The 15,842-nt window shown below is 46.0% G+C and overlaps 1 protein-coding gene across 3 annotated transcripts in view; it reads right to left on the bottom strand.

Annotated features, from left to right (window-relative positions):
- Positions 1–5,669: 5,669 nt before the first annotated feature.
- The window catches only part of Dbndd2 (dysbindin (dystrobrevin binding protein 1) domain containing 2), a 27,164-nt gene continuing 16,991 nt past the window's right edge, over positions 5,670–15,842 (bottom strand). The window contains exons 1-4 of one of the 3 annotated variants that reach the window (XM_013010983.1): positions 10,540–10,613; positions 8,382–8,528; positions 8,049–8,186; positions 5,670–6,418 (exon numbers count right to left, since the gene is read on the bottom strand). In XM_013010983.1, the coding sequence (XP_012866437.1) occupies positions 6,210–6,418; positions 8,049–8,186; positions 8,382–8,520 (486 nt within the window). In that variant the 5' untranslated portion in view covers positions 8,521–8,528; positions 10,540–10,613 and the 3' untranslated portion in view covers positions 5,670–6,209. Of the gene's footprint in view, positions 6,419–8,048; positions 8,187–8,381; positions 8,529–9,996; positions 10,058–10,539; positions 10,614–15,842 lie in introns of those variants that run through there. The other 2 variants (XM_013010984.1, XM_013010982.1) reach the window with 2 other exon arrangements.

Raw genomic sequence — 15,842 nt, 5'->3', positions numbered from 1 at the left:
ACCCCCGTACCACCTTCAGAGGCACCCAATATGTTCTGATATTTTCCCATAATAGACTTCCCATAATAGAGCTAAATAAAAATGAAATCACCATATCGTTTGCAACTTTATGTAAGACTTCTAATGGGGAGAGTAGTGTCTTTGAGAATCATTCATGTCCTTGGATATATCAGTTTTTTTTCTTTTTATTGCTGTGCAGTATTAACAATGTGGATAAGTCATAGTTTGTCCATTTTTCTATTAATGGACATCTGCGTTTTTGTTTTGCTTATTGTGAACAAGGCTGTTAGTAATCTGTACAAATGTCTTTGTAGGCCTATATTTATTATATATCCTTCAGGCAGATATTTAGAATTGCTGTACCAAAGAGGTGTGTTGGGTTTTATAGTAACTATCAGATCTTTCTCAAAATGTGACATTTATTCTTGTGCCGATATTATGTGAGAGTTCAGGTGGCTCCACATCATTGACCATGCTTGGTGGTTTTTGTTTTTTTTTGGCCAGTCCTGGGGCTTGAACTCAGGGCCCAGGCCCTGTCTCTGAGCTTCTTTTGCTCAAAGCTAGCATTCTACCACTTGAACCACAGTGCCACTTCTGGCTTTTACTGTTTATGTGGTACTGAGGAATTGGACCCAGGGCTTCATGCATGCTAGGCAAGTACTCTACCACTAAGCCACCTTCTCAACCTGTTTTTTTTTTTTTTTTAACAAATTTTTAAAAAAAAATTTGGTCTCAGCTACTTGGATGTATATGTAGTAGTATCTCATTATGGTTTTAATTTGGAATTTTCTAGTAACTAATGATGTTTTTTGTTATTGTTTTTTGTTTTGGTCAGTCATGGGGCTTGAACTCTGGGCCTGGGTGCTGTCCCTAAGTTCTTCAACTCAAGGCTAGTGCTCTACCACCTGAGCCACAGCGCCACTTCGGTTTTCTGAGTAATTTATTGGAGACAAGAGTCTCATGAACTTTGCTTCCCTGGCTGGCTTTGAACCGAAACCTTAGATCTCAGCCTCCTGAGTAGCTAGGATTACAGATGTGAGTCACCAGCACCTTTTTTTTTTTTTTTTTGATTGGTCATGGGGCTTGAACTTAGGGCCTGGGCACTATTCCTGAGCCATTTTGTGCTCTAGAGCTCTACCACTTTGAGCCACAGTGCCACTTCCAGTGTTTGGGTGGTTAATCGGAGATAATTTCACACTTTCCTGCCCCAGCTGGCTTTGAACTTCCATCTTCGGATCTCATCCTCCTGAGATTATAGGCATGAGCCATTGGCACTCTGCTTGGTTATGTTCTTATCCATTGTGTATCTTCTCTTGTGAAAAGGCCTGTTAAAATCTTTTGTGTCTCCTTGTTTCTTACTTTGTTGCTTTTACTTTTCTTACTTTGTCTTACTTGCTCTTTATTTGCCTTGAGTTATAGAAATTTCAATATTAAATTCTTTTCATTTTTCCACCTATCCTATGGAAAACACATTAATGAAAGATTTTGTAAACACTGTCTTGGTAAATCTCAAATCTATGAACCAAATAAGGTATCTCTTGATAGACTTCCAACCAGAAAAGAAGTGTCAGAAAGATGTCTTTTACTTCATGCCCTCATTCTCCCTACATCCAATGTTCCATCCTCCATTAGACATAAAGAGGAATGCCATAGTTAGATTGATGTGGGTTCAAATCCCATCAGCTATGCTGATCATTTTGTACTTGTAGGCTTTTCTTTTGAAATTGCCTGCCCTCATCATTCAAGACCCAGCCGCTCCCAGTGAAGACTTGCCTTCCTCCTCATTCTCTAGTGAACTACAGCCCTCATCCTCATCATCTTTCTAATATTTATGGCCAGGTCTGTTCCTGGAAGAGATCATTGTCTTTCTGATGTCTATGCTGTGCAAGTGGGTAGCATACAGTAGTCATACTCAGTGTTTAATGAGCAGAATAATAAAACATCATAGCAGAGATGTTTGTGTTCCTACGTGTCATGCTGCTTAAATTCTGTGTAGTCCTGGGAATTTCTGTAACATGAGCTTTTTAGGGAATCATCTGAGCTGTGACCCCTCCTATTTCCCGCAAAGCATAGGGTTCTACAAGGATGAGTTTGTTTGCCCTTCTCTCCAGAGCCTGTCATAATGTCTACTGGTAACAAGTCTATACAACAGAAAGAAACCACATTGTGGCTTGGAGATTAAAAGCTAGTCTCTATAACTCAAGAGTTGGCAACATACCATCCTCCCATCTCCAAGGGTACTATGTGCCCTTAGAAAATAGTCAGCTGGAGATGGTGACTCTGAAGGCCAGCCAACCCCCTGTGGTTTGGCAAGCAGAGAGGTCATTGTCTCCACCAGGAAGTGGTCCTGTGGTCTCAGCTGACCCTAGGCTTTTTCATACAGGGCTGGGGCTCAAAGCAAGTGAATTGAAGGTTTCCCAGAGACACACAAACAATTCTTCTCAAGAGGACTATAGATCTCTCTCTCCACACAGGCTCCCTCTCCCAAATCCCACAATCTTAGCATTGTGTGCCTGGGGTACTAAAAGACTTGTTGGCATGTTGATGGCAACCAAACTCATACAGCTTCCCATCATTTACTCTAGAGGAAAGCGGGGAGGGGGGGGGGTTTGACCTGAGAACTGAGAAGCCCTACATAGCAGAACAGTGGTGTCACAGGCCATAGCAGGCTGAGCCAGTCAAGACAGGAGCTAAAGTCCTGCTACTCTGAAGGAAGAAAAGGGGAAGGCACAAGAGGACAGGGACTATGCCATCTACATACAGCAAAGTCATAAACAACAGAAAAACCCTAGAGGCTAACATAAGACCAGGCCCTGGCTCAGCTTAATAAATGATCTCAACTTGGACCCAAAGGCTTTTGGACAAAAGGTATAAAGCCCACAAGCTTCCTGGAGACTGGGAAAAGCTGACGGACCCTCCAGCTTCCTTGGAGATCCCACGTTGCTGTTTTTAAGAAGGGCATTTAAGAATGGTTTCTTACAATGGCCTCCTATAGGGAGACAATAGGCTCATACTATAGGAAGACAGAAGTCCTATCACTCAGCCTGTGTGACAGAGAGCTGTAAAATTTAGGCTGAAGCTCACTTATCCCATTGGTAGTATTCAGACATAGAAGGATGAGCAAAATGGAATGACTTTTTAATGTGAAAAACTGGTTATGTTCCTTAAGTCTATAACCTCTCTTTAATACAACAAACAATGGATGAGTTAATTCACATGCATGGCTTTACTTACCACTCAAATTGATAACTCATCTTTATTTTTCCAGCTCAATCCTCTTGACCGAATTCCACATCCATGGGTTAAGATGCACCTAGTCAACATGCCCTTCCCTTGGATGTCTCCAAAGCACTGCAAACCAAATTTACACCTTTTCCAAACCTGGTTCATTTCTAAACTCCCCATCTGGGTGAGGTGCCTCCAAACCATCCTGTTGCAGGAGAGAGAAACAATGGCAGCACACTTAACCCCTTCCTCTCACTCACCCATCAAAAATCTTTTGGAGGGCAGGGAAGGTGGCTCAGTGGAGCGCTTGCCTTGCATGCCTGAGGCCCTGGGTTTGATTCCTCAGCACCACATAAGCAAAAAGAAGAAAGCCAGAAGTGGCGCTGTGGCTCAAGTGGTAGAGCACTAGCCTTTAGCTGAAGAGCTGAGGGACAGCGCCCAGGCCCAGAGTTCAGGCCTCACGACCAGACCAAAAAAAAAAAAAAAATCTTTTGGAGCTTGATGCTGGTGGCTCCTATAATACTAGCTACTCAAGAGGCTGAGATCTGAGGATTGTAGTTCAGAGTCACCCCCAGACAGAAAAGACTGTGAGACTATTATCTTCAATAAACCAGCAGAAGGCCAGAAGTGGACATGTGGCTCAAGTGGTAGCTGAACAGCTTTGAGTGGAAAAAGGCCAAGAAACAGTGCAAGACCATGAGTTCAAGCTCCCCCCACCAAAAAATAAATGAATCTTTTGGAATTGGTCTCCTAAGACTCTTTATTACGTCCACTTTTTACCCTTACCTTCCTTTTAGCCTATTTTTTTTGCTGTTTTGAACTCTAACTGGCTAGTTTCTAAGCATCTATTCTGGTCTTGTCCAATCAACAGGCTTCAGGGGCCTTCCAGACATTCTTCTAGTTTATTCCTACTCATTGTCCAGATTTTAGCTGAAATGGCACTTCCTTAAGGGCACCACCCTGGTGTCCACTCTGAAAAGGTGAGCTGTTCCCTAGCACTAGTCAAAGTTGCAATTTTACATTTGGGCCCCCCACAACACTATAAACTCCATGACAGTAGGGACTGAACCTTTCTTTTTTTTCCCACAAGTATGCTTTACATATAATAGGTCTCAACATTTAATATTTACTGAATGACATTATTTATACCCTGCTTCAATATAAGCAAGCTAACGCCTGTCCTCTGGGCCACCATTATCTCTTGCACAAATTACTGTTATTTATCTGTCTTAAGCCTGCTTCCCTCCAGCATATTCTCTACATTTCAGCCAGAATTAGCCTTTAAACAAGCAAGTCCAACTACTTGTAATCCTTCATTACTCCCAATAAAGTTCAAACTCTTTTAACATGGCCTCTAACATGACAACTGCTAATTACCCAATGAATGCTGTCCTCTTCGTCCTTAGTAACAAAACTCTGGTTTTGTCAAGACATCAGAGTGCCCTACCAAAAGGGCCATCCTAGCCTTCCCAGTAGCCAGCGTGCTTCTTGGAGATCTGTTGGGTAGTACAGATATCACATAGATGCACTGGCACTTCTTCAGTGACTTGAAAGGGTTGTCTTTCCAAAAGTGAGAATTTCCTTCTATCTAAAAAAAAAAAAAAGCCATGTCCCTGTCTATAAATGTCTGCAAATGAAAACATTTCCCATGTTACTAAGTTCTGGCCAATGAGATAAAAGTGAGTGCTCTTGCTTAGAACTTCCAAAAATGCTTCATAAGGTAGAAATACATCTCAGGCTGTGCCTACTTTGCCCATCCTCCATTTTTTCTCCTGCTTCCTGCCTGTTTCAAAGTCGTGATGATGACTGGGGTTTAGGCAGCCATGTTAAGACATGAGTAATCAATAAGCATGTAAGTTATGTGCCTGGTATGCCTGAGCAGAACAAGCCAAAAAGAAGCCTGGAGCTCAAGTAACTACAGAGCCTTATATTTTGGATAAGGAAATGTATTTTTATCTTTTAAGTCATGATCTCTTACTAGTAGTCAAATGGAAAGCTAATACAGGCTTCAAAGTATTTTACACTGTGATCTTTATCAATCTTACCTCTTTAGGTTCTCAAATTCAACAACTTAACCAAATAGAATGCTTTTCAGTTTTTATTCTCTCCATTCAGTCTTCACAAACTACTCCTGCCTGGATGGTGCCCCTTTCCCTGCTGCTTGGCCTGGAAACCCATAATCATCCTTTAGATCTCTGCTTAGAAATCAGCTCTTCAATTACCATGTAAGTTAGCAAAAGATGCCCCTAGTTCCTGTACCAAAGTAATACCTCATAGTACTTATTATACTGGGAACTGTGGTATTTAATTGCTTTTCTCTCATAGATAGTAAAATCCATGAGCTCAGGGACACTGCTTGCCCTTGCTCAGAACTATATTCCAACCTAGTGCCCAGCACTAGTATTCAATAAATATTCCTTACCAATAAATATTTCTTACCAAAACAAATGAGCAGTTAGGGATACCGTACTGGTTAGAAAGCTAAGGACATATACAGGGTTTGATAACTATTGAAATGTGAAGGAGATGGAATGGTTGGTATATTATTATTTATTATTTATACCGTGCCCTGTCAAAAAAAACAAGGAGGCAGGATAGCTGGAGTAGCACACACCTCATTTAGAGTGCTAAGTTCATGTCCACTGAGAGACACTGGTTGAGGAAATGCTACTGGAAGACTACAGGACAGTGTGGAGGAGGGAGGAGAGCTAAGAAGAGAAGTGCATCTTGTCCTATCTCATCTTCCATCTACTCAGTTGCAAGTCCTACCTCAGGAATAAACCAAAACTGGTGGGAGGGTTGCCGCAAGAAAAGGTTAGCAATAAAGCAGAAGGAGGTTAATTCCCAGAAAGATACAATATCCCCCCATTCTCCTTTCCCAGTGCCAACTGCTAGTGTGTGGTCTTCTCTCAGAGTGCTCTGGCTGGCCTCGGGTCTCACAGGGAGAACAGCCAGCTGTGTCCGTCTGTAGGAGGGACCCACTGCTAGCTGCAGGTTCTGGTCTCTGCCCCTCCATCACTTCTGTCCTCTTCTTCCTCATCGGACTGTGCCAAGGGTGTATCTGCTCCACCATCACTAGGATTTGGACTGCGCAGGTTGGTGGAGGAGTCAGAGGACAAGGAGGAGGTCCGGGATGTGGTCCTGTCTGGCGTGGGCACTGGTAGGCTCAGCTCCTCTGCATGGTCACCCGCTCCTGCACAGAGAGAAAAGTGAGTCAAGGGTACAATATAAGGCTTTGTAGGACTCTTTAAAGAGATTATCTGGCAGAGAAACTGAAAGGAAGAGGAAGGCAGGTACTTGTCCAGAATTGCTTTATTGACTCCCAGCTCCTCCTGAACACGTGCTTCAGCTTTGGAGTCAGGTCATCCAGTAAGAGTTTGAGTTCTATCTACATCACCTGCTCAGAAGCTCTAGGCAAGTCATTTTCCCTCTCAAGAACTCTGCTCTTCCTGTTAAGGAAGGGATAAAATATAAGAATGTGTATGTAATGGCCAGCATAGTAGGCCATCAATAAACAGTAGTTTTGCCAGTAATCTTAGCTTCTGAGGAGCCTGAGACCTGGAAGATCACGGTTCAATGTCAGCTCAGGCAGAAAAATCATGTGAGTCCCATCTCAAAGTAGCCAGCAAAATGCTGAACTACAGGTTTGGCTCAAGTGGCAGAGATGTGGCTCAAGTGGTGCCAGCTGTTAAGCAGAAAGCTGACTAAGAGTACAAGGCCTGAGTTTAAACCCCAATGTAGTTTCAGCTGGACTTTGCCCAGTATTGTTTTTCTGAAACAGGGTCTTTCTTCTTGCTCTGTAGTTCAGGATGGCTTCAAATTCAAGGTTCTCCAGAGTCCCCAGTCTAGGCATCATGGTTACGTGCCACCACACCTGGTTCAGTAGCACTTGTAAATAAGAGATTATCTGCCTTAGAAGTTAAGCATATGGACTTTGTAGTCAGATAACTTCTCCAGTTTCTGGCTCTGTAGTTGAACTCTGAGATGAATTTCCTTCGTGTGTGTGTGTGTGTGTGTGTGTGTGTGTTGAATTTCCTTCGTGTGTATGTGTGTTTTACAGTACTGTGACCAAACTCAGCCTTGTGCGTGCTAAGCAAGCACGCACACTGAGCTACATCCCCTAACTTCCTTCTTTATAAAATGAAAGGAAAGGAGCCTTGCACTGGTGGTTCATGCCTGAAATCCTAGCTACTCAGTAGACTGAAATCTGAGGATCATGGTTTGAAGACAGCTCAGGCAAGAAAGCCCATGAGATTCTTTATCTCTAATTAGCTACCAAAACAGCTGGAAGTGGAGGTATAGCTCAAGTGGTAAGCACTAGCCTTGAGTACAAGAGCTCAGGGAAGCACCCATGCCCTGAGTTCAAGCTCCAGAATGTGTGTGCATACACACACATTGTTTGTGTGTGTATAAATAAATAAATGGAAAATACATTGTTAAGTCCACTAAAAAAAATAGATGTAAATTACCTTAGTACAGTACTAGGAACATAATAAATAATGATCAGTAAATATTATGGTAACTAAAAGTGCTCAAGTTGTCTAATGGAAACACTGTATTTTACATTACTTTCACAAATATAAAATTTAAAACGCTAAGGAGTTTAGTCATTCCTAGAGTTTTGGATTGGGGATCTGTAATCCAGTTCCCCTTAGAATCAACTTCCCTAAAACCAGAACAGGCAGCTCTTTTGCTGACAGAAATACCCACTTGCAGTTCCTCTGTGTATTTATTCTTCCCCAGCCCAGCCTGTTGGCCTCATTTCAGAACTCCAGTGAGCTCTGGCTCGCTGGTACCCCTGTCCCCAAAGCAGAGGGACATACCTGATGTCTGGGGGGTTGGTGGAGGATCTTCACAGGGCAAGAACACATCTGCTCCATCCTGATCCCCAAGATCAATAAGTTCTACTTGCTCCAATGTGTCCACGTTCACTTCCATGGATGAGATACTACCTATGGGGGCTGTGGATGAAGAAGGAGGTAAGTCAAGAGCACCCAGGCTGGGGCTGATGGGATAATCAGAGTTACTTGTCAGATCCCAAGTTAGAAGCCGACTAGGCCAAGAAAACAAGAGGAGGGGCGGTCTGTGAGATTCAAGACCCACAAAGCATCCTCTCTATCCTAACCTGATTTCACTCTTAAGGACTTGAAACTTACGTCTTTGTGACTCAAGATGCAGGTGAGACAGTGGGAAGACAAATTCTGTCTCTGGCTGTAAAATGTCCTCGAAGAATTTCTGCCGTTCTCGAAGGCGGAGCTGCTGGCGCTCCAGGGCTGCCCGAGGATTTGGATCCATATTAGCCCCTGGAAGGTAAAGGAACAAGGCAAGTACAATTGTGAAGAGGAGAGAGACCAGGGAGGCCTGGGCTTCGGGAGCCCCACTGCAGCCAGCATCCCAACGTTGAAACCTCTGCTTCCAGCCTGGACACCTCTGGCCTTGGCTGTTTTTTCCTCTTCTCTAAAACAAAGCCCTAAAACAATGCTGTAAAACAAATTTCAAGTGTCATGCAGAGGCAGGGCCTGCCCTAGCTCCACAAAGGGGATGCTGGTTCCAGGCACAGGGAAAAAATCCTCTGTGTTCAGGGAAGGCAGCCAATGGCTGTCAGTACCATGCCCTTCCGAGAGGGTCAGAGGAGCTGGTCCTGTTTTACTTAATGGACTCAGCTCCTCTCAGGAGGCCAGGGAAGAATACAGAGATGGTGGGGTAGAGTCTCCTGTTCCTCTCCGTGCTGCAACTGTTTCCTTCACATCCTTTGCCCTCTTTTTCTGTATACATGTACCCCATCACCACTATTCCCATCACCCCCAAACCCAGACTTGGCTAGCACTAAGGAAATCATGTTTCTGGCCTCAGTCTCCCATTTGAAATGGCATAATCTTCCTATCTGCCTGAAATGCAAGATAGAACTCATCATGGTGAGCTGTTCAGGGAAGGATCGTTCATCCCTTCTCAACACCTATTTGTCCTTTCCTCTGACACATCTGCCTTAGTTCCCTGCTCGTCAGTGAGGAGCACTTGGAAGGATGGGCCCTGGTTCTAATCCAGTCCAAGCCTCTTGAGCCCCTAGAAAGCTGAGAGCTTTCTAGAACACCAGAATTCTGGGCCAGCCTAGGCCCTGTGCATACACTGCCATCCACTGGTTCACTCCTGGCACTCGGCTCGGAGCCCATCACTGGGGGGTAAGGACCATCATCATCCTCAGCCACCTGCTCCACAGGCGCTGGGTCAACTTCTGGTGGGAACCCAACTCGAGGGCCCGGCAGGGCCGAGGAAGTGTGGGGAGTCTGGCAGGGCTGGCCCCGGAGATGGGAGGCGCTGACGCTGACTCCAGGGAAAGGTTTAGAGCTGCCGCCCAGGTCACGCTAAAAATACCCAGGGCCCTGGGGCCGACTGCGTCTAGGAGCAGGGAGGGGGGGAGCTCCAGAGCTTGGGGGGAGGGGGGAAGGGCTCCGGGACCCCCCTCGCTTCTCCCCTCCTCGGCAGCCCACCGGTCGCACGAGATGGAAGGGGCTGCGCCGGGGGTGGGGGCGCGGGGCCAAAGGCAGGAGCCCAGGATTGTTTACGCGACCATAGGTGCTGGGGCGACACAGACAGATTTAGGGGCTGGAGCCGGAGAAATGGGGAACTCCCTCGCCCAGCCCCACCCGCCCCGAGTAGCGAGAGGCACGAATTCCCAAAAAAGGGACGCGCCGCGCCGGCGGGAGGGAGGGGGACCCCCCACCCCGTTCCTCCGGCCCCTCCGCGGCACCTGCGCCCGCCGCCGGGCCCTACCTGCAGCTCGGCCCCGCTGACTCAGTCTGTCCGCTCCGGCGGGGCGGCGGGGGCGTGGGAGCGGGCGCGCCGGCCGGGGTGGGGCTGCGCCTCCGGGTTCCCCGGGGACCCGCGGCCCTGGGAGCCGGGAGCGCGGAGGAGGCGGGCGGCGGAAGTGGGGGAGGGGCCCTCGCCCGGCGGCGGGCTTCGGCGCTCGGCCCTCGCCCGGCGGCGGCGGCGGCGGCCCCCGGGAGCGCGGCTACTTGGACTTGCAGGGCAAGCAAAAAATTGCCCGCCCGCATCCTTCCTCGCTGCGCCCCGCCACCCCCCGCCACAGCGCCCTCAGCGGAGCCTTGGCGGCGCCCCCACCCCGCCCGGCCCCCGCACACTTGCTGCGCCCCGACGCCGGAGCGCCGCACCGCGCCGCGCCCCGCCCGCCACCTCGCCGCACTTGCCCCGCTCGCGCGCGCTCGGCTCCACCAGGCGAAGGCGCTGGGGAACCTGCCGGAGCCGGGGCAGACCCGCTGCCACCCGGCCAGGCAGGGCGCTGACCCTGGAACTCACCCGCCAGACCCCGACTCCCGGCTCCGGGACTCGCACAGCCGCCGCCCAACCTAGCGGCGCAATGGGTGGGGGGCCGGGCGGGCCCGGGCTGGCGGGGGCGAGCCGCCGCGCCGGACGCCGGCGAGGAGCCAGCGCCTCCCTCCCGCTAAGAGGGATGCTGGATGTCCAGCCCGGCAGGGTGCAGGGGCGCGGCGGAAACTCCCCGGAAGATGTTTGCCCCCTTCGCACCACCGCCCAGCCCAGTGCCAGAAGTGCTCAGTGTGCCAGTCTCTTCTCCCCCCCGGCCCTCCCTTGTCTCCTGAGCTCCGTGGGCCTTGGGACCGGCCAGCGGGAGTGGGGGGAGGGAGGACAGGGATGTCCGTGCAGAATGCAGAAGCGCTCGATCACTGAGTGATTTGTTCAACAAACATCCTCTGAACCAGACGGGAACTAACTAGCGAGGAGTCATCCCTGGTACCTCCCTCTCCCTTGCCGCCCACATTCAAATACACCTCTTCCTGTGGATTCTTTCCTAAGCGTCTTTCCGACCCCACTATTCCTCTCCCTTTCACCATCCTCTCTGGCTTAAGGTCCCATTGTCTGGTTTTCCTGTACTCGCTCAGGCCCACCTACAAGCTTGGCCCGTTTAGAGCACCAGTCTGTTGTAATCCCCTCCACTGTCAAGAACAAAATCCAGGTGCTCGTGTTTGAACAGTTGGAATCTTGAAGAAATTAGTTCAACGGGGGAGGCAGGGGCGCACATGTGCAAAAAGATGGCTAGAAGAGTGAAAAGTCCTGTCACGCCCAGGTTTTCTTCTCAGAACAGCACAAATAAGTAAGTCATTAACTCTTGTATTACTGGGATTCAAAGCAAGCCTATGAGATAAATAGAACAAGTAGCTTTCCCACTGGTTTACAAGTGTGGAAACTGGTTTGTGTGAACCAGTGCATGAAGGGTTAAGAACAGGCATTGTCCAGACCTCTTAGGGCTGTAAATTTGACTGCAGCCTCTAGCCAGGAGCTCAAACATTCTCTGACCTTTTATTTCCTTACATATAAACTAGGAATGATTAATCCCTATAGTTTATGAGATAATATAAAATGCTTAGTTTAGAACTTGGGCACTTGGAATATGTTCTGTAAACCTTCACTGTTTTGACTGTGATGAGTCTTGAGAAAGGGAAGGAACTGCTCTCTACCCCACATTTCTGAAATTATAGGAAGGGATCCCTCATGGTTCATGCTTTTAGGGAAATTATAATGTGTTAGTCACTATTATAAGTGTTTTACATATATTAATTCTTACACTTCACTCAAAAATCTGGTGAGGTAAGTGCTATTATGTCCAGTTTTCAGACAAAGAGAGATAGAGGACTGGGTGCTGGTGGCTCACACCTGTAATCCTAGCTACTCAGGAGGCTGAGATCTGAGAACTGTGGTTCAAAGCCATCAAGGGCAGGAAATTCCATGAGACTATTATCTCCAATTAACCACCAGAAAACTGGAAGTTATGCTAAGGTTCAAAGTGGTAGAGCACTAGCCTTGAGCAGAAGAGCTAGGGACAGTACCCAGGCTCTGAATTCAAGCCCCACTGCCAACAAAAGAAAATAAAAAAGAAAGTCATATTTTTCTCATTTTTAATCATTCTAAAAAAATATGGGGACTTCTATAAGGTTAGTAGAGGAGCTGGTATTTGAACCCAGGGGTAGGCTGCTTCAGAGACTGCTTGTAACCACTACTCACAGGCTTTTGCCTTGGTTAAGTTTCATCTTCCAAGTAATATTTTAGTGAAGTTTGATTCCTCTTTCTCATTAGTGGATGGGATAAATCTGTGTTCCCATTTTCTGGCACAGAAGACTGAAGCCCAGTCAGGAGTACAGTGGATGAAGATCTGCTCCCAAATTCATCTCCCTTGTCTATTTGACTTACATTCTCAGTCCCATTTTTCTCATGTTTAATCACTCTAAAGGATAATTGCTTGGTTGAAGAAGTGGTCCAAGTTGTAGAATGCTAGTCTAGCAAGCACAAGGCCCAGAGGTCAAATCCTAGAACTGAAAATAAATAACACTATTGTTTGCGTAATAAAAATTAGCAGCAAAGTATTGTGGGTTTATAGCATATTATATATTGTAAAAGAAAATGTGCAACAACAAATATAAAGGTGATAGGATGGAAGAACTAGACATGTGCTATTGTATGCTATACAAGAAGGAATACAATATTACCTGGAGATAAACTGAGGTTAATAAAGATACATATTGTAAATGCAAGAGCCACAGTGCCTCTTCTGGTTTTCCAGTGGTTTATTGGAGATAAGAGTCTCATGGAGGGCTGGGAAGGTGGCTAAGTGGTAGAGCGCTTGCCTTGCATGCATGATGCCCTGGGTTCGATTCCTTAGCACCACATAAGCAAAAAAAAAAAAAAAAACAACTCAGAAGTGGCAAGTGTGGCTCAAGTGGTAGAGCGCTAGCCTTGAGCTGAAGAGCTGAGGGACAGCGCCCAGGCCCAGAGTTCAGGCCCTACCACCGGCCCCCCCCCAAAAAAAAAGAGTCTCACAGACTTTCCTGCCAAGGTTGGCTTTGAACCGTGATCCTCAGATCTCAGCCTCCTGAGTAGCTAGGATTACAGGTGTAAGCCACCAGTGATCCTCAGATCTCAGCCTCCTGAGTAGCTAGGATTACAGGTGTAAGCCACCAGTGCCCGGCTCACTAAAACTTTTTTATAAGAAATATAAGCTAGCACTTGCCTAGCATGCATTACTCAGTTCAATCCCCAGCAATGAAAATAAAAGATACAATCAACAAGCTAATACAGGAGGTAATATAGAAGCCTAAGAGTATTGGAGTAGAGGCCAAGCCTAGTGGTATGCATCCGTATTCCCAGGAGGCCATTGGAAAGACTATGGTTTGAGGCTGTGGGCTCTAGCAGAAACATAAGACCCTATCTGAAAAAAAATAAGAAAGTATTGGCTACCTGCTTTCACTGTATTTGATGTCGGTATAGTTTGTGGAGGGGAAGGGGAAAAACAAGTCGTTTAACAGGTAGACCTGTTGCAACAATGAGAAGTACAAGTTGTCATGTGGAAAACGAACTTTACAACTTGAGGGGGGAGGATTGGGTGGGGGGAAGAGGGAGGATGGGAAGGGTAAACAAAGGAGGAGGCTACAATGCTTGATAAGAAATGTACTTACTGTCTTGCCCATGTAATTGTAACTCCTCTGTACAGTATCTTCACAATAAAAAAAAAAAAGTATTGGCTAGCAAGAAAAAGACCCTGAATTCAAACTGTAGTATTACCTAAATAAATAAATAAATAAATAAAAGTTCCTTTAACTATGAAGAAAGGTATGGACTAAAAGTGAGTGGTGAGCTGGGTGCCAATGGCTCATGCCTGTAATCCTAGCTATACAAGAGGCTGAGATGTGAGAATCACAATTCGAAGCCAGCCCAGGCAGCAAAATCTGTCAGACTGTTATCTCCAATTAACTACCAAAAAAGTTGGAAATAGAGCTGTGGCTCAAGTGGTAGAGTATGAGCCTTGGACAAAAAAAAAGCTCAAGTGAAGAACCTCTGAGGGACAGTGCACAGGTCCAGAGTTCAAGCCCCATGACCGACAAAAAAAAAAAAAACCCTCAAGGACAGCACCCCCTACCCTGAGATTAAGCCCAGGATGGGCACAAAAAATGTGAATGTGGAATAATATGTAATAAACTGGAGAGGCAATGTTAACATGAGTAAGGCACATATCAACAAGACAATTACCTGGGATACAGAGGGACAGCATAAAACAATTCACCAAGAAGACGTTAAGTGCTCTATAACTAGTACCAAAGTTTCAGAAACAGTGAAACCCAACAGACTTGAAAGAAGCAATGAAATCTGTACTATATTACAATTTTCTCTTGGTGATCAATAAAACCAAGCAGACCAAAAAAATGAGTAAAGAAAATCTTCCTATTAGGCTTACCATCTGAATGAACATTTTTATAACATTTTACCCAGCAGCAGAACAATCTTTTGAACTACATATACAATATTCAATAAAATAGCATATTATGTACATAGGAAATGGGCAGTGTGGGCTTAGAGAAGCATATAGTAAAAACCTAGATTGTATTAACAGAAGCCCTAGCCCTTTGATAATGCTGTGGTGAGGATAGGCAGAAAAAGTGAGGAAAATGCTATTGGAAAATAGGTTATGCCACAAAGCTTAGCCATCTGTTTCCTGCAGTGAAATGGGAAACAGAAAGAAGTATCAACAAGTTGGGTGATGTAGCTAAGAATGTTTCCTAACAGTACTGAAGGTGGCACCTGTTGTCTTTTTGCTGCTTATAGTAAAATACAGTAACAGTCCTGGATTGAGAGGGATAGTGCCTCCCAGAGGATGCTCAGCAATGTCTGGAGCCATTTCAGTTGTCAGAGCTGGGGAGGTTGCTACTGTCACCTAGCTAGTAGAGGCCATGTGCCCCTCGAAAGCTGCCCCCCCCACCCTGCACCAACATCAAAGAATTATCCTGCCCCCAAATGTTAACGTGTAAGAAAGAGCCAAGGCTTCATGGTTTGGAAAGTGCTCAGCCTTCTCCAAATGGCAAATGATGGTAACACTAAGAAATGGCTTCCTGGCAAAGCTCAAATCCAGAGTACTGCCAAGAAATCCTATTCCAAATATGCAACTGAGACTCTTGACTGTGAAATCTTATGTTAACATCTCAGGGAGTGTTTCAGAGTACTATTCAGAAAGATAAGAGATATCCACACAAATTATAATCGTGTCCTGCAGACCCTCTGATTCAAACAACAGAGATTCTGTTGGCCATCCTGGCAGAAGGCTATAGGAGAGAGAGGAAACATGTAGGCATGTCTTTTGTTTAACAGACTGGATATAAGTAATACTCAAAGCAATCTACAAGTTTTTATAAAGGATTATATCCAGAAACATCTCTACCTTGAACTTACAGAGATAGAGTAAAAAAAATTTAAGGGTTTCAGGTTCTGATCTGGAAATTTTATTAAAAAAAAAAAAAAAGCGTGAGCAAGTGGCTCACACTTGTAATCCTAGCTACTCAGGAGGCATGGTTCAAAGCCAGCCTGGGCAGGAAAGTCCATGAAACTCTCATCTCCAACTAACCATCAGAAAACCAGAAGTGGCACTGTGGCTCAAATGGTAGAATGCTGGCCTTGAGCTGAAGAGCTAAGGGACAGAGCCCAGGACCAGAGTTCAAGCCCCACAAGCGACCAAAAAAAAAAAAAAAAAAGATTGACAAAGAATATGTAGAAAAGACACAAACTATCAATCAGGAATGCAACAGAAATTGAAAGATGGC

This window comes from Dipodomys ordii, unplaced genomic scaffold, assembly GCF_000151885.1.
Source record: "Dipodomys ordii isolate 6190 unplaced genomic scaffold, Dord_2.0 Scaffold13, whole genome shotgun sequence".
NCBI lineage: Eukaryota > Metazoa > Chordata > Mammalia > Rodentia > Heteromyidae > Dipodomys > Dipodomys ordii.
This window is presented reverse-complemented; position numbering and strand designations above follow the sequence as displayed.